This window comes from Sciurus vulgaris (assembly GCF_902686455.1).
Source record: "Sciurus vulgaris genome assembly, chromosome: 15".
Classification (NCBI taxonomy): Eukaryota; Metazoa; Chordata; class Mammalia; order Rodentia; family Sciuridae; genus Sciurus; species Sciurus vulgaris.
Genome location: NC_136476.1, coordinates 83460911 through 83486121, shown reverse-complemented (window position 1 = coordinate 83486121; position 25211 = coordinate 83460911). Strand labels below are relative to the sequence as shown.

The 25211-nt window shown below is 47.2% G+C and overlaps 2 protein-coding genes across 10 annotated transcripts in view; one reads left to right on the top strand and one right to left on the bottom strand.

The window, feature by feature from the left end:
* The window catches only part of SLC25A25 (solute carrier family 25 member 25), a 33154-nt gene extending 12286 nt beyond the window's left edge, over positions 1-20868 (bottom strand). For 2 of the 9 annotated variants that reach the window (XM_079112389.1, XM_079112393.1), the window contains exon 1: positions 20500-20865. In XM_079112389.1, coding sequence (XP_078968515.1) covers positions 20500-20754 — 255 coding nt within the window. In that variant the 5' untranslated portion in view covers positions 20755-20865. Of the gene's footprint in view, positions 1-2849; positions 3363-20499 lie in introns of those variants that run through there. The other 7 variants (XM_079112385.1, XM_079112390.1, XM_079112395.1 and 4 more) reach the window with 7 other exon arrangements.
* Positions 20869-21739: 871 nt separating this feature from the next.
* NAIF1 (nuclear apoptosis inducing factor 1) lies at positions 21740-24645 on the top strand. The gene is made up of 2 exons (XM_079112058.1): positions 21740-22453; positions 24172-24645. Exons 1-2 carry the CDS (start codon positions 21943-21945, stop codon positions 24642-24644), a joined length of 984 nt encoding a protein of 327 aa, XP_078968184.1. The 5' UTR covers positions 21740-21942; the 3' UTR covers position 24645.
* The last annotated feature ends 566 nt before the right edge of the window (positions 24646-25211 follow it).

Here is a 25211-nt window from a genome sequence, read left to right as displayed (position 1 = left end):
TTTGTAGACTGTGAGGCCCAGAGGGGATCTGGGGTCATTCCCTTAGTCTCCTGAATTGAGCCAACAGGCCTGGAGAGATGACCTGATTTGCCCAAGTACCCAAGCCTGTCGGTGGCAGGGCTGAGGCTGGCAGACAGGGCCGGGCTCCTGTTACAACATCCACTAAAAACACCCCAAACCGATACTGCCAAAAGGAGATTTCAGAGTTCAGTTACCTGATACCGAGGCTCAGGTAAGCAACACCTCATACCGGAAGGTGGTAGGTACGTGGGAAAGGTGGACCCGAGCAAGGTTAGCCTTAGCTAGAAACAAGAAGAACCGTCTCTGGCACAGCTCTGGACACACTGAGAGCAGTACAAGGAGGAAGCAGAACGGCAGGCTCATGTCCCCTCTTTCCATCGCAACCCGGCTCATGATTCTCAGATCTGGGCACGGCATATAATTCTTCTCTGTTCCCTTATTCTAATTTTGTGACCCAGGTCTCCCCTAAGATGTCCATTCCTATGCCTAGGATTTGGAGGCAGTGACAGCAATGCTAGATCCCTTAGAATTTGGTGGCACCCGAATTAATTTAATCTGTAGAAGAGAAGTTCCTCTTATCAAATCCACCAAGGACACCTAACCAGCTTTATTGGTCCTACCGCTCAATTGCATGGCCCAAACAAAGAAACAAACAAAAGAGAGAAAAGAAAAGAAAAAATCCAAACAGGTACTTCCTGTAAGAGCCAGAACACAATGAGTAAGAATAGGGCAGGCACAGGGACTTTGGGAGTGTAGCATTAGGTCAGAAAGTATCTGCCTCCTCCTCTGCAATGACTCAGACCAATCCAGAAATATTAGTATGTGAAGGAGCCTCACAGGCATCCGGTGGCTTAAGCTCCACCCACTTGCACAGCTCTTAAATCTCATTGGCTACTTCGTGGGCAGTGTCATTCGCTGCTCAGGTTGTCATGACAGCCCAGTATAGCTGGTTTCCAATGAAACCTGCCTACACTTGGCAATTACACACAATGAACAAAATTCTCTGAGCTTCAGAAGACAGCCCCTCAGGATTTGCAAGCTTGAATGTCACACGCGGGCACCTCCCACTCCAGACAAGCAGGCTAACTGTAAGACAAGGATAAAGGGGAAAACTGGACCGGTTCCTAGAATAAGAGCTGGTAGGAACCCAACTCACAAATAGTTGCATTTACATGGGGGAAGTGAGAGCAAGACACAATAGTGCTACTGGACACTGAGGAGCCTGAAAACCAAAGAGAACTTCTTTATAATGTTTCTAGAACATTCTGGAGGCCTTTTCCTGAGGGGCCTCCAGGTCCTGCCAGGGAAGGGGCCTGGCAGGTTCCTTGGTGATCACGTCTTCTATGCACTCGTTCTGTGTAACTGCTCCTACTATTCAATTTATCTGCTTTCAAAGAGGTCATGCTACCCAGATGCGTTTCCTCTCTGCTTCAAACCAAACCGGCAGCTCCAGCTCCCTCTTGGGGCTCCCAACACACAGTCAATCCTTCCCTTTGGTGGAACAGAGTCATAGAAGAAAGGTGTGGGTCCAGGAACAGCACAGAAAGTCCTACCAAGGCAGCCCCTGCAGGACAGCTGGCAAGGGGTGCCCACTCGAGGCTGGGAAACAGCCATTTATTAAAGTCAGAAAACATGATTTTAAGTCAGCCAGCTAATCCCAGCCATAAGTCAAGCAGAGGCACAGATAAAGGTTCCTCATAAAGATGCCATTTCCAACCGTGTCTAAAATGAGTGAAAGGTAGAAAGTGACACCTCCGTAACACATGAAGCTTGCACATCTCGGGCACAACCGACTTGGGGAGACCCCTGACCACTCCTCAACGTCAGTGCCCAACCACTGCAAGAGTCCCTCTCCAAGTATCTACTTCTTGAATGTAGCAATTTAATTCAACAAACCTCTGGGCTATCTACAACATGCCAAACACAACCTTAGAATCTCCTTCCCTTCTCCAATTGAGGAAGAAGATTAAAAATAACCAAAGCTCAGTGAACAAGGTCACTCCTGCAAGAAACCAAACACCAATCTCCACTTCAGTCCTGGGAACTCATTAGTCTCATTAAGCACTGCTTTCTTAAGAAACAACAAGGTAATACAGAGTAAAGTTCTAGACAGATTTGGGGTTCAATTCTCACTCCAGCTCTCCTTAATTAGGTTTAACCCTGGGTAATTTAACCTTTCTATGCCTCAGTTTCTTCATCTAGAAAGTGGGAGTTCTATGATGGATTCACCTTGGCTTTTTGTGAGAACCTGGCACTCAGTGACCTTGGGTCATCCAGAAAGACAGTAGGCTCTGCACCTCTAGATTCTAGACTCTCCTGGGACCCAAACCCCTCCCTTCACTCTTCCTCCTAGACCCAAAAGCAAAACGGGTCTCACCAAAGCAAAGAGAGTGTGACCTTCCAGATGCCCATAAGACTTGTTTCCAGTTCTAGGTCATAGGTCAAACTTTCAAGGTACACTCTCTGCCCTTTTGACTTGTTCTCTCTGCCTTGTTCAGACAAGCAAGGGCAACACAGTTGAGTCTGTCCCTTACTTTCAAATGGCTTTCTGCAGCCAAACTGACTAACCCTAAGGAGAATCTACTGAATCAACCTGCCTTCCCTCCACAGCCGTGGTCACAAATGGGCAGGAAAGTTTTTACAGGCAGAGAGATTTTGGGACTGAAAGTGAGGGATTCTGCACTGTCTAATACATCTTTCTGACCCCCAATACCAACTGACTTTTTAAAAGTTTTCTCTTCCTCCCCACACCCCAGTTTCCACCCCTCCTCCGGGAAAATGATCCCAGACAAGCCCCTAAACTAAGAGGTGTGCTCTGGGTGCGTTACCTTAGGAAACTGCTCTGCAGGTCCAACCACCAGCAAAATGGTGGGTCTCTTTTCCGTGGCCTCAGCCCTTCCATCTTGTTTCCCAAAAAAGCTTGCCATCTGGTCGCCCCGAGCAGGAGCTTGGGTGCCTCTGGCTTCCCGATCGGTGCCCTCTCTGGAGTCCTGGCACCCAGCCCTAGAAAAAAAGCTAGACAGAAACTGCCACAGCATCTGCAGCATCCCGGCTTCCTCCAAACACCACGATGGTGACCGTCCACTTGGAGGGATGTGACCACAATACCAAGGGTCTCTGGCTACACAGCTGCTCAGAGGACTAGCCTGGGGAGTTCTCAGGCGGGAAGCTCTGCATGCAGGGGCTGTTTCCTGCTATTTCAAATTCACTAGCACTGCTGTCGTGCCTGGCCTGAGAAGTAGCTCACTCTGAAAGGAACCTCCTAGGTTGCTGGCAATAAGGAGAGCAGCTGGGCTTCTTCGGTAAAACTCACTTCTACAGGTGGCCAGTGATCAAAGGTTTAGCTTTAAAAAAAAAAACAAAAACAAAAAAAAAAAAAAAAACAAGAAAACAAGAAAAAAAAAAAAAAAAAGGCGGTGGGCAGGAGAAAGCACTATCCAAGCAGACCTCTCAGGGGCAAAAGCAACTTGGAGCTCGCAGTCATTCAGCCTCCTGCGCTCATCCCCCAAGCCCTGGCCGCCCATCCAGTCTGCAACCTCACTGCAGCAGGGCCTGGCCAATCACTTCTGCCGACACTACCAAGTTCATTATCCCACCAGCACCAGTCCTCCAATCACAGGCGGCGGATTTCCTGCCTGCAGCCCGGCAAGTCCGCAGGGAGGTGCAGACGCAAGATCCAGATGAGGTTCATCTTGCAGAATCCACCCGGAGCCGGCTCAGCGGCTGCCGCAACTTCCCACTCTGCTCTCCCTGGGCTGCAGGATGGCAGTCACCACGTTCAACGTGATCAAGAGTCCTCGGCAACACTCCTCGTTCCACTCTCGAGTTTTCTCCAACCCAGGCATGCCACAATGCACACCACACCACAGCTACTTATCCCCTGTCAGCTTCTAGACCACAGCGGCTCACTGTCGGGACCAGGTCGCAGACTGAGTCTAAGCACTGAAATGGGTAAATGATCACAAGTAAGGGAATTCACCTTTGATCATTTTAGTTTACCAGCAGACAAATGGAGTGACCACTACCGTCATCTCTCAGAGGTGTGACCCTTTGATGGGGTTCACAACATTATTCTAAAGACAAGAATGTGAAAAAAGTTAAGTGAACTTTGTTGGGGAGAGTCCAGGGCACTCTGCCCTCACCCACAGCTGTAAGGGTGTACATATGAAGAGCAATTTAGTGCCAGTTCCCAACACCCCAAAAGCTTCAACCCGGGCTGGGGATCTAGCTCAGTTGGTAAGAGTGTTTGCCTTGCAAGCACAAGGCCCTGGGTTCGATCCTCAGCACCGCAAAAAAAAAAAAAAAAAAAAAAAAAGCTTCAACCCCAGGAACCCCACTTTTAGGAATTTATCCTGTAGATATATCTGGGAAATCATATATATATACAATGAAAGGTTTTTTGGTAACCTTGTTTATAACAGCACAAGTTTGAAAACAGCTTTCTTTTTTGGTAGTATCGAGGATTGATTGGATCCAGGGGTGTGCTACCTCTGAGTCACATCCCCTTAAACTTGTGAACATCCTCCTGCCTCAGCCTCTCGAATGGCTGGGAATACAGGCGTGTGCCACCAAGCCCAGCACAACTTGGTTTTAAAAAGGGGGTGGTACATAAATCAGAGTGCACCCATACAGAGGAACCCTGCGCAGATGCTAAAAGAGTACCACAATTCTTAAAATACATGCACCATTAGGGGATGATCTGAAAAGAACAGACAGGGCTTCTCAATGCTTGCTTTGAAAACGCAGGTGCCCGGATCAGCTGCCTCCCCTGAATAAACAGAACGACTTAGATTAGGAGCAGTTTTGTGTGCTGACTAGATGTAGTCTTTGGAGCCAAACCCTGAGTTCAAACATGACCATGACAGTGTGATCTCCGTTGAGTTACTCTAGCCCTCTATGCCTCGCAACTCTTATGTGCAAAAAGGGGAAAGTGACGGAACCATTTTATTACTTCACAGAACTGGCCAAAGACTAAATTAGCTAATACACAAAGCTCTCAGAACAGTACACAGAACACTCAGTAACTAGTAGATAGTTTATTGCTGAAATGAAGAAAACAGTGCTGCTGTGAGTTCTCACTCACCAACAGTAAGAAAAATCCCTTGTTCAGTAGGCTAGTGGCTTTTAACGGAATGGACTTCTCCATACCATTCCAGCCAGGGAGGAGTACTAGGGACATTCACCTTCCTGCCCTTGACAAGAAGCCCAGACAAAACATTAAACAATGTCTTCAGGCTGCTGGACCACAGGCAAGGAAGGACAGTGCTTTCTGAGAAATGCTCATGATGAGGCCAGCCCCAGCTTCCTGCCTGGAATTTCCGGGCTCCTGAGCAGAGGGGGCAGCCCAGGACAGTTAGTTTGCAGGGAGGGCACTGAAGAGGACACAGCTGCACAGAGAGAGTTCTAGTGAGCAGCCCAGGGTCCTCCTGGGGTCACCGGTATGAGGAAGCCACCATCCATATTACAGGGCTAGAGACACTTCCTGTTCCCACCAGCTGACTGGAACACTTCAAAACATAGGAAGGTGCAGGAAGGCCACTCACAGGATTCTGCCTCTGTAGTGAACCAAAACCAGCTAGGCCACTCCTCCACACTGGGACTGAGCCCCGGGGCATTACCACTTAGCCACATCCCAAGCCCACCTTACTTTTTATTTTGAGACAGGGTCACGCTAAGTTGCCGAGGCTGGCCTCAAACTTGAGATCCTCCTGCTTCAGCCTCCTAACCCCTATTCTTGTCCCACAAATCAAAGCAAGCCCTGGAAAAGTCAAATTGTTTCCAAGTAACTGTACCCAGAATAAAGCTCAAGAGTATTTATAGGAGTACAAAAATGTCCAGCACTCAACAAAGTAAAATCCAGTAAAAAATGAACAGGAATGCAAAGAAGCAGGAAAGTGCAACTCATAACAAGAGTAGAAATCAATCCACTGAAAATGGCCCAGAAATGACAGGTATGATAGGATTAGTGCAGATATTCAAAGTTTATATGATTGTAATTCACTGTGCTCAAGAAGCTAAAAAGAGGGCTGGGTTGTATCCCATTTATGTACAATAAATCTAAATAAATGAATTTAAAATAAAAAAGAGGGCTGGGAATGTGGTTTGTTTGCCTGACATGCGTGAGGTCCTAGGTTAGATCCCAACACTGCAAAATACAAATAAAGAGATAAATAGATAAAAGCAGCAGCTGAAGAAAAATTTCCAAGCATGTCACACAGGCCCTGCAGGCCTAAAGAGACTCTGAAGGAAAACTGCAGTGTCTGACGGTTTTGACAATAATGAACTTAAGGACAGCAAAAGAAACATTCCAAAATGAAACAGAAATGAAAAAAATAAATAAATCTCAGAGCAGTGTGCTGCGGGACGACACCAAACAGACTAATATGCCTGTAGCTGGAGTCCTGGAAGGTGGGACTGGAAAACATTCAGAGAACACCCACACCCCCACCGCCAAATCTATTGAAAACCGCAAACATGCTCAACAAACATCCAAAGAAATGGATCAGGCACATCACAACTAATGTCTAACAGCCAATGATAACGAGGAAATCTTTAAAACAGTCAGAGGGGAAAAAAGATCCATCACACACAGAGGAACAAACAGAAAACAGCTCAGTCAGCCCAGAATTCCACGCCCAAAAGCCTTTTTCACATATACAAAAGCTGAAGGGCTCTCTCAGCCGTGATCAGATTTGTGTGACAAGAGATGTTGAAGAAAGTACCTTAGGTATAAGGAAGATGAGAGCAGATAAAATCTGGACAAAGAGGGGCATGGTGGCCCAGAGGCTGAGGCTCCAGGAAACTTAGGCCCTAAGCAACTCAGTGAGACCCTGTCTCTAAATAAAATCTAAAAAAGGGCTGGGGGTGTGGCTCAGTGGTCGAGTGTCCCTGAGTTCAATCTCCAGAACAGCAAAGCAAAACAACAAACCAAACCAACCCAGGGGGGAAAAAAAGCAGTAGAAATGGTAACTATGTGGGTGAATAAAAAGGGCTTTTTTCTCACATAAATATCTTTAAAATATAAGTAACTGTTTAAAGTAAAAATAAACCAATACATTTTGTGTTCCTAACGCAGTTCGACATGTAGGAAACCGCAGCATGCCAGGGTGCAGCGGTGCACACCTGTTACCCAGCCACTCTGGGGCAAGAAGACCAAAAGGTTCAAGGCCAGCCCGGGCAACTTAGATGCCCTGTCTTAAGATTTTAAAAAAGGGGACTTGGTAGCTCAGTGGTAGAGCACTGCTTGGCTAGCATGCTAATGGCCCAGGGTTCAGTCTCCTCCACCACCAAAACAAACAAACAAAACAAACAAACAAACAAACAAACAAAACAGAAATAGAACCAACAGCAAAGGCTGAGAGGCGGGAAGGGCAAGTACAGTCACCCCTCAGTATCCCAGGCGGGTTCTAGAACGCACCTTCCCAGGATGTCCACAGACACAACTCATGAAGCGGCATGACCTTTGCACACGTCCTCCCGTGTACTTTATCTGGGTGCTGGCGATTGAACTCAGGGGTGTTTTACCACTGCGCTACATGTCCTTTGTTATTTTTAGAGACAGGGTCTCACTATGTTGCCAAAGCTGGCTGCAAACTTGTAAGCTGACCAGTCTCCCAAATCTTTGAGATTACAGGGTGTGTCACTGTGCCAGGCATGTGTATCTTCAGTCAACTCTAGACTGCTTATAATATCCAATAGGATGGAATCATATTACACAGTGTTACACTGTGCTATGGAATAAGGAGGTGGGAAAAACTGTACTGTTCAGTGCAGACACTGGTCCCCCCCGATGTTTCCAATCCATGGTTGGCTGAATCCACAAATGTGGAACCCTTGGATAGAGGGCTGACTGTACACCACTTAAGATGCTGAAACCATGTGGAGTGGTGCCATGCCAGCTGGGTGGGCTGCGGCGAATGAATGATCTGTACTATAATCCCTACAGCAACATTGGAGGGAGGAGTGACACGGCCAGCGAGTAGGTCACAGAAGAGGTGAAGAGGAACAACACACAATGCTCAGCTGACCAACAGACAGAGGAGGGGAAGGGGAATAGAGACCAATGGGACAGGAGACAGCGAGACGACAGGTCCAAAGTACAGTGGATTCCATTTATTTATTTTGAGACAGGGGTCTCACTATGTTGAACAGGCTAGTCTCAAACTCCTGCCTCAGCCTCCAGAGTGCTGGGACTGACTACCCGTGTGACCACCACACCCAGCTGACAGTAGCATTTTCACAGCCCTCGGCACCCCCTGTCAATAACTGATAGAACAAGTGGACAGAAACCAGTAAAGACACAGAGGTCCAGAACAACCCTAATAACCAACTTGACCTGACAGCATTTATAGAACATGCCACTAACAGTAGATACACCTTTTTTCAAGTGCACTTGGAACATATTCTGATCCATAAAAGCAGTCTCAAAAAATTTTGTTTTTGTTTATTTTATATTTTGTGTACTGAGGAGTGAACCCAGAGCTACGTCTCCAGCCCTTTTTATTTTAACGCAGGGTCTGGCCAAGTCGTTGAGGCCAGTCTTGAACTTCAGTCCTTCTGCCTTAGCAAACTCCTGAGTTGCTGGGATTACAGGCATGTTCCACAGCACCCGACTAAATTTTATAGATTTAAAAGAATTCAACTCATACAAAATATGTTCTCCGACCACAGTGGAATTAAATTAGAAATCAGTGACAGAATGATATCTGGAAAAAACCTAAATATTTGGAAACGAAACACAATTCTCAATAACTCATATGTCAAAGAAGAAATCAAAAGAGAAATCAGGAAGTATCTCAAATGGTATGAAAGCACGACATACTGTCAAATGCAGCCAAAGAATCCTTATAAGGAAGAGCTACATCAGAAAAGAAAGACAAAGGGACCTCAGCTTCCACCATTTTTTTTTTTTTTTTTTTTTTTTTTTTTTTTGTGGTGCTGGGGATGGAACCCAGGGCCTCCTGCATGCTAGGCAAGCCCTTTGCCACTGAGCTATATCCCCAGGCCCCTTACTTTCCACTCTAAGTCAGAAATAATAACAAATTAAATAAATGAGATAAGGGACAAGATCATGCTTTATTTATCCTAAAATCTCCTTGACCAGCAGTAGAAACAATAAATGGAAATATGTTTGACTGCATATTTTGCCAATGTTTGTTAAAACACTTCAGCCAGGCCCAGTGACACAGGCCTATACTCCCAGCTACCAGGGAGGCTGAGGCAGAAAGATCACAAGTTTGAGGCCAGCCTAGGCAACTTACTGAGAACCTCTTTCAAAATTAAAAAAGAGGGCTGGGGATATCTCAGTATAGAGTGCCCCTGGGTTCAATCCCCAGTACCGCCAAAACAAAGCACTTTTTCTCGTGTTTTAATTTCCCCAGGGGTTCATGCAGTGTATTTCCTGTGCCACAGCAGCACCTAAACTAGCACTATCTGGTAGGTCAGTTTCTTTTGGGTTACATGACAATTACTCCAATGCTACAACTCTAATCACACTTAGCTTCCTGGGAATGAGGGACCCTCCCCCACATCCAGGGGCAGAGCTGGCAAGTGGAACTCTACAACACTTGAACCTAGTCAAGATGACGGTAATCCGCAGCAGTGACCCACTCCGGAATCTAGAAACAAACGTAATGGATTGCAGTGTGCCACAAGATTTCCGATATTTTTCGGAAGAAAAGAGTTCTAATGGAATAGACTGCAGTGAGAAGTACTCAACTGACTTATTCCACTGTGTGCACCACCCAAGGGGCAACTGCAGGAGTCCTCCCTCAGCGGTCGCCAAGCCTCACCATCGACCTGTCCAACAACCCACCACCTATCTCAGAATCATTGACAGTCAGGCGAGATACTGCCCCCCGAGTCTAAGGGGAGACTTTTGTTTTTTTGCGGTGCTGGGGATGGAGCCCAGGGCCTCGCACATACTGGGCAAGAGCTCTATCACCGAGCTACATCCCCAGACTCTTTAATCTTTTATTCTGAAACAGGCTCTCCCTAAGACTCAGGCTGGGCTTGAACTTGTGACCCTCCTGCCTCGGCTTCTTGAGTGGCTGGGGTTACAGGTCTGTGCCACCATGCCCATCTATCTACTAACACTTTTAAATTGAAAAATGAAGCCAGGTTTTATTTGACAGCAAGCCAGGCTGATTTGGCTGATTGGATAATGAGGGCTGGCTCTGCCAAAGAGGCCACAGGAAGGTCCTGTTCCATCCTTTGAATGAGTCAACCTGCAGCTCTAAGGTTTCGCTCAAACCCCAAAGCCAAACCAACAACAAAAATGTTTAAGGCACATGTACAAAATGTGTAAGGAGATATACTGTTTTAAAAAAATTTGTTTAGAGTGGTACAGGAGGCAAAAAAACTTTGAAGAATCTTTTATATATTGATATATAGTCATGATTTACTGTTTCTGAGGCACAACTGTAGCAGTCTCTGCTGAAGTGAATCCACCCATTAATTTAACTGTAATTTATCATAATTTCTCTTTTCTGTTCCTAAGTTGCAAGTTTTCAATTCTGTGGATTAGCATTCAAATATGATTTCAAAGTTAGCATAAGTGGTATATCTGTTGCTCAAATTAAGTTTTCACAGGTGCTTTACATCTGGGACAATGGGACAAAAGAGGTGCGGAGTTCCCATGCCTGGCCACACTATGGCAGCAGGAGTTTCGGGATGTCAGCTGGGTCATTAAACCACCTCCTGCCCGTGACTCAGTCCTCAGTTAGAGAATCAGGAGGAGCCAGGCTCTTGCCCCATTGACACAAATGAAAATAAGGTACCAAAGATGACAAAACTGCAATGACGGAAAAGCTGGACTCCCCAATCTACTTCCATCTTAATAAATTAAACCAGAATATCTAGCTTGGCAAAAACTAGAAAAACAAAACAAAAAACATTCCTGTAACTGTGGAGAACAAGCAGTCTACAAACAATCTCCTGGATGGCTTGTTTACACCTGGTGCAAAGCCAGTCCCCATCTAGGTACCAAGGGCAAGGTGAATGCTTTTCTTTTTTTTTTTTTTTTTTAAACAATGATGCCTTTTTCTTTTCTCTGAAGCAAAGTCAGAGGTGTACACAATTTACCCAATATTAAGTGCAAGATTCTTTTTTTTTTTTTTTTTTATCTTTGGAATTCTTCATTATTTCACAAAATACAAAGCTCAGACATAACTGTCTACATCCACCACAAAATAGAATCAAATAAGTGGTTAGCACACAAACATAATGATCTTTTTCATTTTCAAAAATATAAATAACAATGTTCAAGGTTTTGCAAGTTTCTTCTCAACATGTGTCTTTTTAAGGCTTTGTGTTGCAGACCCTTCATTAATGGTACTTGTACCCTGCCATCAGGATACCCTGCCCATCAGCAAGAAAGGCCACTGTGGATACATTCCTGAGGGACGCACTGATCTACGTCACCTCAGCTGGTTAAAACCTAAACGAGCAATCAACACCCTCCAAACAGGCCTCACAGTTTCATTAACTTTCTTTCTACTACAAAGTAATAATAGAAAGGAGGTGAGTTTCCAGCAGCATTCAAGCTCTCAAAAGATCAATCATGAAGGGCAAGAAGGAAAAACCAGGCTTCTTCCTGTATAGAACTTTCTTCCTCTTATCCAGGAAAGCCCCAATAACCCATGGAGTTTACACAGTGGTTTACACAGTGAAACATTTTTTTCAGATTAAATAGTGTTGAGAGAAGCAGGGATCTTTTGGTTGGGTATTTTAGAATAGGTTAAAGTGGAGAGGTTAATGTTGGAAAAATACCTAAGTGCAAGATTCTAAGACAGAAAATGTAAATTAAGTTCTGCAGAAGGAGGAGTCTGCATAGCAATGTAGCTTTTCTGTTCCTACGGGCACATGACTCTCCTTCAGATGAGATATGTGCCAAGTATAAGGAGGAGAAGGTGGGTATGAACTGAGGCCAACATGTAAAAACCCAACTGCCTAAAAGGATCAAAAACGTATGCAGTCGGGTGCAATAGTGCACACCTGCAATCACAGAGAGTTAGGAGACTGAGTCAGAAGGATCCCAGGTCAGACTGGACCACTTAGTGTCTCTACCCTGTCTCAAAACAAAAAATGGCTGGGGATGTAGCTCAGTGACAGAGCACTAGCCTAAGTGTGTGTGAAGTCCTGGGCTCAATCCCCAGCCCCCAGCATCTATGTGTTTTCAGTCTTTTTTTTATTTTTTTAGTTGTAAATGGACACAATGACTTTTATTTATTTACTTTATATGGCGCTATAGATCAAACCCAGTGTCTCACACATGCGAGGCAAGTGCTCTACCACTAAGCTGCAGCCCCAGCCCTGTTTTCAGCTTCTTAAAAGTGACTTCAGGGCTGGGAGAGGTGGTGCAAGCCTGTAATCCCAGCAGCTTGGGAGGCTGAGATAGGAGGATCTCAAGTTCAAAGCCAGCCTCAGCAATGGTGAGGTGCCAAGCAACTCAGTGAGACTCTGTCTCTAGATAAAATACAAAATAGGGCTGGGAATATGGCTTAGTGGTCAAGTGCCCCTGAGTTCAATCCCCAGTACCAAAAAAAAAAAAAAAGAAAGAAATTTAACTACAGAACTACTTAATTTACCTCCCTGATCCTATTTTTCCTTTAATAGGTTAGAGAGGAAGGGACTCCAACAAACAAAAGAATACAACCAAAATATGAATGAAAACAAAACAAAACAAAAAAATGAACTGTGTCTCAGTGCATAGCTATGGGGAACCACAGGCACTTGTCCTTCTTCCAAGGTCCCCCACAATGCCTTTGTAGGAGTCTAACCTCTCTGGTCTACAAAATATGAGGACTGAACTGGACACACTTTGAAAATGTTCTAGTTCCAACATCCTGTGGGTTCACACTCTAATCTAAAGGCGCTAGCTGTAGTGACAGCAGGGCTTCACGTGTGGGACAGGCAAGGACCACAGGTCGATTAAGGTGGGCACAGAAGCTATCTTTGACAGTCAGTTGCGTTACGACTACAGCTGAGGGTTTAGTAGTTGCTTACTCTTGGGGACGTAGAACACCCTCTGGGCTGGGTGCAGTGGTGCATGCCTCCACCCAGGGACAAGTGAGGCAGAGGCAGGAGGATCGAAAGTTCCAGGGAGCCTGGACAACTTAGTGGGGATGCTGTCCCCAAAATGAAAAGGGCTGGGGTGTAGCTCAGTAGTAAAGCACCCTGAGTTCAATCCCCAGTACCAAAATAATAATAATAATAATAATAATAATAATAATAATAATAATAATAAAGCATCTTCTGGGGATGGGGATGTGGCTTAGTGTGAAGAGCACTTGTCTGGCATGAGGGAGGCCCTGGGTTCCATCCCCAGCAGGGCAAAAAAACAAAACTGCCCCCTCCCAGATTATTTTTCCCACCACTGGCATTTCAGTGGCTTTTGGGTTTTCTCACAGCTTTGGTCCCATTAGATGAGTCCAATCATACTTGTTGGGGGCCAGGGTTGGGGGGAAGGGTTGGGGGGGCAAGGCCAGGAGCAATGGGACAGCAGCTGCCACCGCCTTTTCCCATTGTCCCTGAAGAGAATGAGGCCTGACTCACCTCCTGCTTCCTGGAAAACCCAGCCAAGAATGCAAAGCAGACAGGAAGCTCCTTCTGGCCTTTGTCATTCATTTATTTAAAGGAAAATGTATCTTTATGATAACTTTTTTTCAGGTGTTGTGCCAGGTCTCTTACATCCCATATTTAGTAACAGGACCCCTGTCCTTGGAGTATTGCTTCCTGACTGCCCTCAGGGGCCTTAATGTGCTGAGCTGGCCTAGGCACAGATATGTCTAGGTCATAAACTGAAAAGAGACATTGCGTTTTAAGGACAAGTACCCACAGCTGTGGGAGGAAGGGGACAGGGTGGCTCAGGGACACTGGGCAGAGTCAGTCCTGGGTTCTAGTTCTCTCCTGGCCTTCAACCAACCCAACCTCTGGGCCTCACTCCCACTTCTGCAAAAGAATGCTGGCTAGTGAGATATTATCCACTTGAAGTTCTATTTTCCCAAGTTCAAAGTCAACTCCATATTTGAGGAAAGATCCTCCATGGCTTATGCGATAACATCAGGCTTGCAAGGTCAAGGCTGTGAGGCCCATCTTTGTTCCAGGAAGAGTTTGGACAATGACATCCATTTGTGTAAACAGAGTGACTCCTGCTTCAGTGTTTTAGGATTTCTTTCCTGTTTTCTTCTTCCCACAGCCCACGTCCCCTCCAACTGCTCCAGGTTGCAGCTGTGAGAAGTGCCCTCCCGGGCGCCCCATGCTGTGACCCTCACATCACCGGGGCGCCTAGACTCTGCCCTCCCTTCCTTCCATCCTTCGTTGAGGGTGATGATAGATGGTTCTGACCAATTCAGGGCATCTTATTCTCAAAGACTCAAAGGGGGAAATTTACCTGGAAGTGAACACCTATGTATCAGACACTATACTAGGCTCTTTATATTTTTATTTATTTTTTTTGTAGTTTTGAGGCTTGAACCCCGGAGTACTCTACCACCAAGCTACATCCTAGTGCTTTTTATTTTTTACTTTGAGACAGGGTCTCACTAAGTCTCCCAGTCTGGCCTTGACTTGTGATCTTCCTGCCTCAGGGTCAAGTTGCTGGGATCCTTATGCCTGGCTTCTTGATACGCTTTTATTTGTTTTATACAAACACCTTATGAAGTTGAGTATTCACACCACCACAATGTGTCTAATAAGAAAAGTAAGACCTTGAGGGGGTGAGTCACAGCTAGCAAACAAGTAGCCAAGGAACTTTTAAACTAAGATCACATACCATACAATCACCCACTTAAAGTGCACAACTCAGCTGGGCGTGGTGGCACACATCTATAATCTTAGTGACTTGGGAGGCTGAGGCTGGAGGATTGCAAATTTGAGGCCAGCCTCAGCAATTTAATGAGACTTTGTTTCAAAATAAAAATAAAAAGGACTGGGGATATAACTCAATGGTAATGTACCCTGGGGTTCAATCCTCAGTACCAAAAAAAATAAATAAATAAAAAAGAGTTAGGGGTATAGCTTGGTGGTACCCCTGGGTTCAATCCCCAGTGCTGAAAAATAAACAAAGTATACAATTCAGTGGTTTTTGGTATTTTCACAGATATATGCAACCAACACTATGGCAAACTTGGGAACATTAGCATCATCTCAAAAAGAATTTCCAGCAACTCCAGAGGCTGAGGCAGGATAACTCAAGTTCAAAGCCAGCCTCAGCAATTTAGAGGCTGTAAGCAACTTAGCAAGACCCTGTCTCAAAATAAAATTTAAAAAATTAATAAAAAGGGATGGAAATGTGACACAGTGGTTAAGCACAGTGGTTGAGGGTTCAATCCCTCTACCAAAAAAAAAAAAAAAAAAGGTCCCACAGCCCTTGGCTATCACCTTACGATCTCTCCATGTCCCTTTCCAACTGCCCCATCTGGACTTTCACATAGGTGGATCATAAAATGCAAGCTCTTTTGTTGTTTGGCTTCTTTTTCCCACTACAGTCTGGCAAAGTAAGTACTATTAAATCCCAGGGAGCCTCAAAAGGTATGGACAGCGTATAACTTCAAGTGTCCATGATACCACTTGTTTTTAGCAGCAGCAGATCATAGGAAAATAGCAGGCTTTCAGATTCTAATGGGGCCCCTGGATCACTTTTCTGTGTTGCCCCTAAAGATACACTCAGGGCACATGAGTGGCAGACACAATATTTCAGATAAAGAACCAACAATGATCCCAGTAAGGCCCACAACGGAATGGGCTGACCATCCCTGAAGGATGCCACAAGAGGGACGATTTTACTTGGGGTGACTAGGAGGAACAGGGGAACAAATCAATTCCAGGTTCTGGTAAGAACTGTTTAAAAATAAAGTCTGTGCAGATACCGTGCCATGAGACTAGTCCTGCATAAAAACTGCTTTGCTGATTTCATCCCACAGTTGTATTTGTGTGTGTGTGCGCGCATTTTTTTTTTTTTTTTTTTTTTGGGTGGTACTGGGGATTAAACCCAGGGCCTTGTGCATGACAGGCAAGCACTCTACCAACTGAGCAATATCTCCAGCCCCCATGGTTGTATTTAGATGGATCAGAAATGAATACCAGCAAAGTACACTTGCCTCGTTCCCCTGTGATCTCTGTGAGACTTCAACAATTAATGACTCTGAACATCAAAGGAATTTATCTGGCTGAAGCTTCAGACTGAAAGGACTCTGATATATTCTTACGTATTACTTGGTTTTAGGATCAGGGTAGCTGCCTCTACTGCCTCTACCTTTCCAAATATCATCTTTTTATTTTATTTTATTTTTTTCAGTGCTGGGGAGTGAACCCAGGGGTGCTCCAACTCTGAGCTATTTCTAATTTATTTATTTAGGTACTAGAGACTGAACCCAAGGCACTTAACCACTGAGCCACATCCCCCGCCTTTATTTTTGGTGTGTGTGTGTGTGTGGGGTGGAGTGACCCTTTTTTGAGACATGGCCTCGCCAGGTTGCTCAGGCTAGGTTTGAACTTGCAATCCTCCTGCCTTGGCCTTCTGAGCCTCTGGGATTATAGGTGTGTGTGTGATTCTAAATTTTATTTTGAGATATAGTTTCACTAAATTGCCAAGGCTGGCCTCATACCTAGGATCCTTCTGCCTCAACCTCCTAAGTAGCTGGGAATACAGGCATGGGACACCATGCCTGATTTCATTTTTTTTTTTTTTTTTTGCGGTGCTGGGGATCGAACCCAGGGCCTTGTTCTTGTGAGGCAAGCACTCTACCAACTGAGCTATATCCCCAGCCCTCATTTAAAAAATTATCTTCTAGTTGGCTCCATAATCATGACTTTGAGCCAGGAACCAATTTTGCAACAATATAACACAATCAATTGAACAAAGGAGCTCCATCCAATCTGTAAACAGCATTGTTCATGTTGCCTTGCCCTTTTCCATGAAAAGGGCTCTTTCCCTCTGCAGACCATCTTATCTAAGGGGACCTGTTTTGGGTAAATATCCTCACCACAAATGGCCACACATGAAAAAGGTATAGAGTTCAATAGCACTGTCTGGTGAAGCAACACCAAGTTGCCATTAACGATCTTCCCTTCCATTATCTCAAGGCGGCAGGATTGCCTCATGTGTACATTGCTGGGGTCAAGGAGAGAATCAGGGAAGGGCAAGTATCATTCTGTGATAGGGGAAGCACTGGCATTCCGAAACATACTTTGGAAACAAAAGCTGTGGTTCTCAATGCCTTTCTCAGGCTTAGGGTGAAGTGTGAGGCAAACAGAAACAACTGGAAGTTAAAGAAGAGAGGAGCAGCAATCAGGTGGTTCCACTGCCTTCTCTGGTCTCATGATTTTTTAGGTTTTTTTCACTATGCTTTTGTTTTGTGGCCTTGGGGATTGAACTCAGGGACCCTCTATCACTGAGCTACCTCCCCACAGCCTTTTTAAATTTTTATTTTGAGGCAAGGTCTAAGTTGCAGAGGCTGGCCTTGAATTTGCAATCCTCTTGCCTCAGCCTCCTGAGTCGCTGGGACTACAGACACTCGACTGAGCCCATCATCATCTCTTTGGTTGTTCCTTCCCTTGTCAAATGGGGTAGAATCATTCTACTGCCTTATTGTGGAGCTCGGGCTAGATGGTGTGCATCCAAGTCTTACCAAACTTAGCACAGCATTGTGTAGAATGTTCACCTGTATTAAATACCAACCCCTTGTGAGAGCCCACAAGTCTTGGCTAGGGAGACAACTGTTTACATGTAACACTGCTTGCTTTCTTCCTCTAATTGGCTGAGTTCTAACCTATGTTTAAAATTCATTTTAAGACAAAGATTTTGTTTGGTCACATGAAAATGCCCAAAATAGTCAATGCTATAATTAGCTCCAGCAGAGTTGCATTTCACAAAGTCACTACGTTGTTGTCATCTTTTTTCTTTCTTTAATAAACTCTTCCTTTTTTTTTTCTTGGTCCCAGGACAGGCTTCTTACTTACATGCCCTTTATAAAGAAAATTTCCCTGGCTGGCTGCCATGAGATTCTCTGCCCCATTTCCATTTTAAGTAATTTTTCTCTGTCCCAGCCTCTTCTGCAACAAAGGCAGACCACAAAACTTGCTGGTTTATTTTTAAAGAAAACTTGACCCCAGGCTGTTACAAGCTAGCAGGAGGCTTTGTGGAATCACATGGCCTGGGTTCATTTACCCATCACCCACTGATAAGCACTCACAGCTGACTCTGGTGCAAACCCTGGATGATCTCAGACTGGTCTCGCTTGGGTCATAGGAAGCAGCTTCCAATGTGTAGTTTTTCCAACACCTGTTCCCATGGCAATACCTATTCCGATGGCAAAGACCAATTTTTAACCAAAGGTCCTCCAAATTCTCTTTCACTCCCTTCCAGTTCTGCAAAACTGTAGCAATGCCTTTTCTGTAAGCAGCTAATACTAATGATAATTTAACAGGAAGTGGCACAGGGGTATACAAGGCAGGGTGTCTTCCTGTTCCTCAGTTTTTTACAAAATGGCAGATATTTTTCCTTAATACTTAAAAATATTTTCCATGGGACTACCTCGTGCTCCTTTACAGGTAATAAACCAATTAAATGAATCATTTCTAATCTCTCTTAAAGCTGTATAATAATTTAGCTTGTTCAAAAGCCAAGAGTTGTGGAAATCAAGTCCACACTAAACCTCTCAAAAGAATAAAAAAGGTGTGGTGGCACCTGCCTATAATCCCAGTTACTGGGATGGGGGAGGGCAGGAGGATCCCAAGTTCACCAGACTCAGCAATTCAGTAAGACTCTGTCTCAAAATAAAGAATAAAAAGGGCTGGGAATGTAGCTCAGTGGTACAGCAACCCTGGTTCAATCTTTAATACCACAAAAGAATAAAGGTTTTCTTTTAGACTAGGAAGAATGATCACTTTCTCCTTATTTGCCCTTAGGCAAATTCACTTCCAAAAATATGGATTAGGATCAATATCAGATGTGCCATGAACAGCCAGAACACTGTGACTCCTGTTGAGCCACCATGCTTGGTGTAAACACAAAATACACCTGCAGCCAGATGTCCTCTATGTGCCTGGCAGCACATGCCAGGTAAGCAGGTTCATAAGAATAGAAAGGTTCACCTGGGCCCAGATCTTCTCAGGCCCTCGGGCATAGAGCCTCCTAGTTTAGCCACCCTATTTTTTCAGGTAATTTACTCAATTGATTTTTTTTTTTTTTTTTTTTAAATCTCCAGCCAGCAACACTATTTTGTGTAAAACTGACTTAAGGGAGAAAAAAATCTAAAACTTGTGTCTTCTCAGAACTCAAAAAAAAAAAAATTGTCTCTTGGACTTACCTATCTCTTGGATTTAACCGAGGGAATCTATGCTGCAGTGTTACCCTTGGTCTTCCCAAGATGATCCTAAGTAGGTTAAATACCTTGGATGTTGATCCAAGATTATCTTGGACATGAGTTAAAAACACCTTATGTACACCTACTAGGTCAACAAATTGGCTTAGTTTACTGGCATTTTACCAGATATTCTTCACACTTGACTGTAAGGTTCTCAAATTGTTGTTTGTACAAACAGACCAAACTAACTTTGAAAAGAAACAGATTACTAGATAAAATACTCATCAGTCCTACTCCAGTTGTAAATCAGGTTAAGCCACAAAAACTGAAAAATTTGGGAAGGTCTGACTACAGAGTCAAACTGAAAAACATCATGAGACAGAGGGAAGAAATTGGTATTGCTCCAGGCTTCTTATACAGAAAGGACAGCAAGCCTCTGGCCTTGTCTACACCATCTCTGCCAAGGGCCCACTCCCTTCTCAGCTGAACCACCTTTTCACGTTTAGCAAGCATTTGCCCCCAGATCCTTTCATTCCATGCACACTCCCAACTGTGCCAAGGATCAAGATCCAAGTTCCGGATAAGCAGTGAGGATGCCTAAACCACGAGACCTGTCAGTCCTCACCACCCACATCCACATAGATCTGCCTGAAACCTCAGTTCCCATTTTTTTTCCAGACTCCCACATGCTTCTGAGAGGAACCAGATCAGGCCCACGGTGGCATGGAAACAAGGGGAAAGGCGAGAAGGGGTGCGCTCCTGGAGACCTGGATGACCGTGCTAAGGGGAGTGCCAAGCTGGGCCTCCTTGAGATCAGGAGGTGACACAGGCACACTCCTGAGACTCAGCCTTCTACTTCTGGGGAACGCCCCGGGCGGGAAGGGGCTTTTCGCTTATCAGAAGGCCCGAGGTGCCCACGACGAGTCTTTCTCCCTAACCCAAGCACCTATGGAAGAGCTCCACTCCCTCCAGGGCATCAATGGGCGTCCATCTGTCAGTCAGGGGGGACTACCCTGCAACACTAGGGGTCCTGCCCTACACCCAGACTACTTCCCAGTCCCCAAGGCTGCCAGAGAAGCCTGGACGTTCAGACGTCCCTAGCAGCCAAAATTGTCACCCGGACCTCCCGTGCGCTCTCCCCTCGCCCGCGCGGACGGCGCACGCCGCTCACCCGGAGCTCGACCTCGGTGCGGTGTAGTCCCAGGCGCCGCAACCCCACTGCCAGGTCGTTGACACACAGGCCGCCGTCGCGGTTGACGTCGAGCGTCTGGAAGAGGCTCCACAGGCGCAGCCGGTGGTCCGGGCCCCCGCAGACGGCGCCGCCGCACGGGTCCCCCACGGACGCCGGCGACGAGGCAGACGAGGCGGCGGAGGCGGCGTCCGGCGGCGGGGAGGCCACGCAGCGGCACAACACACTGCTCACCATCGGGCGCGAGGCAGGGGCGACGGGCGCCGGGCGGGGGCGGCAGGCCGGCGGGGACTGCACGGAAGCACGCCGGGTTTCCTCGTACCCCGAGCGCGGGCTGAGAAGCCGGCAAGCTGGCGGGAGGGGCCGCTTCCGGGAGCCCCGCCCAACCGAGCGCCTCTGTGGTGGCCACGCCCCCAGGGGCGCTGAGGGCCAGTCACAGGTCCAGACGGCAGCCCGGAGGAGGTCCGAGAGGCGGAGCCTTCCCAGCGGACTGCCCGGCCAATGGAGAGGGCGAAGCCTCCCCGCTCTGCCTGGGGACGATTCAAACTGAGGGAGGCAGGTATTGGCTGAGCCAGGCCGGAGAGGAAATCACGCAGCGATAGGCAGAAGTCCTGTAATTGACAGGCGAAAGGTCCCGTGTCCAATTTTCATTGAGAAACACTGGTTAGACTGCGGAATTGTAAGGATGGGAGGAGCGGTCACGTACGGAGAGATCGTAACCTGCGGAGGGAAATAGGATCTGTGTGAGAGCAGTTGTGAACTGAAGTTACAAGCAGAGTTTTTGCCCTCGAGTGGAATTAATTAATTGGCCAACGGTTCAAAGTCTAAAGCACTGAGCATCCTCAGGAGGTCGAGTTTTAGTAGTATAATTCCCTAAACCACCAATAAAATAGCTGAGCTTAACGGCGTAATAGTCGTAATACTAATAATTGAACGACAGAATGGTTTTCCAATGGACGTGAATAAAAGCTAGGTGGGCGGAGTGCTCTGGACGACAGACACACCCTTAGACCAATGATTCCAATAAGTAGGCGTGCCCTTCGGCTGAATGGCAGACCTAAAGAACCTAAAGATCGACTCGATATTCGAGCCGCGACCAACCAGGAGGGCGGGCTCCCCTGGAGAAGCGCTGAGGGGCGGGAAGAAGAAAAGTGGGCGGATCTCCGCATGCCCCGGCGGAAGAGGCAGATTCAGGAAGCCATTACGCAGCTGGCTGGCAGCGGCCGGGCCGGTCGGTGCTGGGCCCTACGCATTTTGCGTAGCGAGGGGGGTTACCTAAGGCCTGGTGCTTGGCCTTGAGCAAGCCCGGCCTATCCCCTGCAGGGGGAGGGGGTGGGTAAGGGGAGAGGCTGAGGAAGAAGAGAAGGGAAATTGGGGCAGTAGAAGGCATTATAATTTCTTTAAAAAGAGGGGAGAGGAGAGGCCATGGCTGTCCCAGCCAAGAAGAGAAAGATGAACTTCTCAGAGCGGGAGGTGGAAATCATCGTGGAGGAGCTGGAGCTGAAGAAGCACCTGCTAGTGAACCACTTCAACGCTGGGGTCCCTCTGGCAGCCAAGAGTGCGGCCTGGCATGGCATTCTGAGAAGGGTCAATGCCGTGGCCACCTGCCGCAGGGAGCTGCCCGAGGTCAAGAAGAAGTGGTCTGACCTCAAGACCGAGGTCCGTCGCAAGGTTGCCCAGGTCCGGGCCGCTGTGGAGGGTGGCGAGGCCCCAGGGCCCACTGAGGAAGATGGAGCTGGTGGGCCTGGGACAGGCGGTGGCAGTGCTGGCAGTGGTCCAGCTGTTGCTCCTGTACTGCTGACCCCCATGCAACAACGCATCTGCAACCTGCTGGGTGAGGCCACCATCATCAGTCTGCCCAGTTCCACAGAGATCCACCCAGTGGCCCTTGGACCCGCGGCCACTGCAGCCGCAGCTACGGTCACCCTGACGCAGAGTGAGTGACCTCCCCTGCCCAGTTCATTTGTGCATAAATGGGAAAGGCCAGCAAGCACTGGGGCAGCCTGGAGAAAGTTGGCTGCCGAGGGTCAGAGGTTAGGTGGGATGTTGGAAGACCATGAAACCTTCCAAGCACTTTCCGGACAGAAGTGCGTCTGTTCTCTTTGGGACTGCAGTAGCACGTGGTTTGGCATTCTCACTAGTTGATTAGCTCTCTCTCTACTGTTTGGCCACCATTTGTGTCTGTGACTTGTCTCCACTTTCAGAACTGTGTGGTCATTGAAGACAGACTGTATATGCCCACAGAACTTATCACAGGCCCTGGCACATAGCAGGCATCCAGGATCCACTTGGGGAATAAACTACCCAAGGGAGACATCCATTCTGGATAGACATTCTGTTTTCCATGTGGTGAATGTTCCTTGGGCACCACTCAGGAACCTCCTGGTTCCTGCTGCTAGTCTAACAAATTCATTCATTGACCATTAGTACTCAGTCTATGCCAAACCCTGTGCTGGGTACCAGGATTACTAGGGCATCTGAAATACAGGCCACTTATTTTCTAGTAGGGCAGGTAAGACCCATATCTAAGTAGCTTCACTCTTGGGTAGGAAAACCCAAGGACTCAAAAGGAAGGGGGCTTCCCGGTGGGGTGGGGACACAGTTGATGTTGGCATTGAAAGGTGGAGAAGATTGACCTCTCCCACATGTATGGAGGCCCAGACAACTGGCTGGGATCCCTTCATGGGCTCTCAGCTATGAGTGACAACAGAATTAACTTGAATCAGGTTTTGTAGTTCAGATAGGGTTTGTGCCTGTGACTGTGAACTCTGTTATGGGCTCTGAACTGTAGCAACCAGTGATTCTCAGTTGCGCTTGGTGGACTTGGGTGTATGTGTGGGTGCCACACCCCTGCAACATCATATTCCTCAAGTATATATTGAGGTGGGAAAAGGGGCACAAACACTGATCTAAATCAGATGCTGTTCTAGAACAGGAAAGAAGTTTAGGTATCCCACGGACCAAGGTGATCAGATAGGGAAACATACTGGGCACTTCAGCTACTACTGTCTGGTTCCTCATTCCCACCCCCTCTTCTGCTTGACCACAGGAAACTTGGAAGTCAAGAAAACATAAAGGGAGATAGGGCCAGTGCACCTGCAAGCAACTGTGTAGAAAGTACCCTCAAGATGCCTGCTGTGTGTGGGCACTTCAGGAAGCATGTGACCCTGCCTCCTGAGGTGACTTATTAGCTAGAAACAGCCCAGAGCCCTTGTTGTGAGCATGCTGGACTCCAGGGTTGGGGAGACCTGGGTTTGCTTTCTGGCTCTGCTGAATGAGCTGGGTGATTTAGGTAAGTCACACCATATTCAAATCTATTTTCTCTCTGAAAATGAAGGTGACAGTGTCTAATTAGCATGCAGAAAGCTACTGAGTACAAAGTGCCTGGTATTGTACTCTGAATTTTTTGCTAGTATTTTTATTGGCATCTTTTCTTTTGCCAGATCCAGGACTGCCCTTTGGCTACCAGTAGATTAAGATCCTGAACCCCTTAGAGTCTGGATTAGACATGAATAGCTATTAAGCCAGGAGAGGCCTGAATTCCCTTTCATCTCCCTCCAGGGCAGGGCTTAATGGCCTCCTCCCCACCCTGCATGGCCAGCTGCATTTCTTCCAGAACGTGATCTTCCTCTGCTTTGGCTTTCTTCCCTTCAGTCCCCACAGAAACCACCTATCACACGCTGGAGGAGGGAGTGGTGGAGTACTGCACGGCTGAGGCTCCCCCGCCCCTGCCAGCTGAGGCCCCCATGGAGATGATGGCCCAGCACACAGACACGTCTGTCAAGCCACAGGCCCTCAAGAGCCGCATCGCCCTCAACTCTGCCAAGCTGATCCAGGAGCAGCGGGTCACCAATCTGCATGTGAAGGAGATTGCTCAGCACCTAGAGCAGCAGAACGACCTGTTGCAGATGATCCGCCGATCCCAGGAGGTGCAGGCCTGTGCCCAGGAGCGCCAGGCCCAGGCCATGGAGGGCACCCAGGCAGCCCTGAGTGTCCTCATCCAGGTCCTCCGGCCCATGATTAAAGATTTCCGCCGCTACTTGCAGAGCAACACGCCCAACCCAACCCCCGCTTCTGACCCTGGACAGGTGGCCCAGAATGGACAGCCAGACAGCGTCATTCAGTGAGGGCTGAGGTCCAGCCAGCCTTCTGCCAGGATCGGATGAAACCTCTGGGGTCTCGTAAGTGGCTTCTGTGATTGTTGTTGGGCAGGCAACTTGGACAGCTCCTCTGATAGACATTTGGGGGTCCACCGTTTGGAGAAATGAAGGAGACTGTGAAGAGAAACTTGTTGGGCTTCTGGGACCCAAGCTCCCTTATTCCCACCACTGGAGCTGCCTTGCTCAGATCCAGAAGATTGGCTGGCTGGGGGGTCACATGTCCTGGTGATGGGACATGTGTTTTCATGAACCAGGGCTTGGGACATGACCCAGACTCTGTCTAGGACAACTGTAAGGAAATATCAGTTCTCTCAATGGGGGCCATAGCACAGCCAGCCGGGGATCTGTACTGAGCTGCCCCACACAAGTGCCATACTTTTGAGTACGATTGCTTCAGTGGTGCTGGCAATAGGGCAATGACATCTCCTCCCTTGGAGGCAGCTTGACTGAGCCTGAGGAGGAAACCCCACCTCTTTCCCTTTCCCACTAGGCCTCAGTTCTCAGGGGACTCTCCTTACTGCAGTGCCCCACCCC

Bases quoted from the DNA above. Each gene is read 5' to 3' on its own strand.
- NAIF1 (XM_079112058.1), top strand. From the start codon at position 21,943: ATGGCTGTCCCAGCCAAGAAGAGAAAGATGAACTTCTCAGAGCGGGAG. The intron at 22,454-24,171 runs GTGAGTGACCTC...TCTTCCCTTCAG, and splicing joins TACGGTCACCCTGACGCAGA to TCCCCACAGAAACCACCTAT.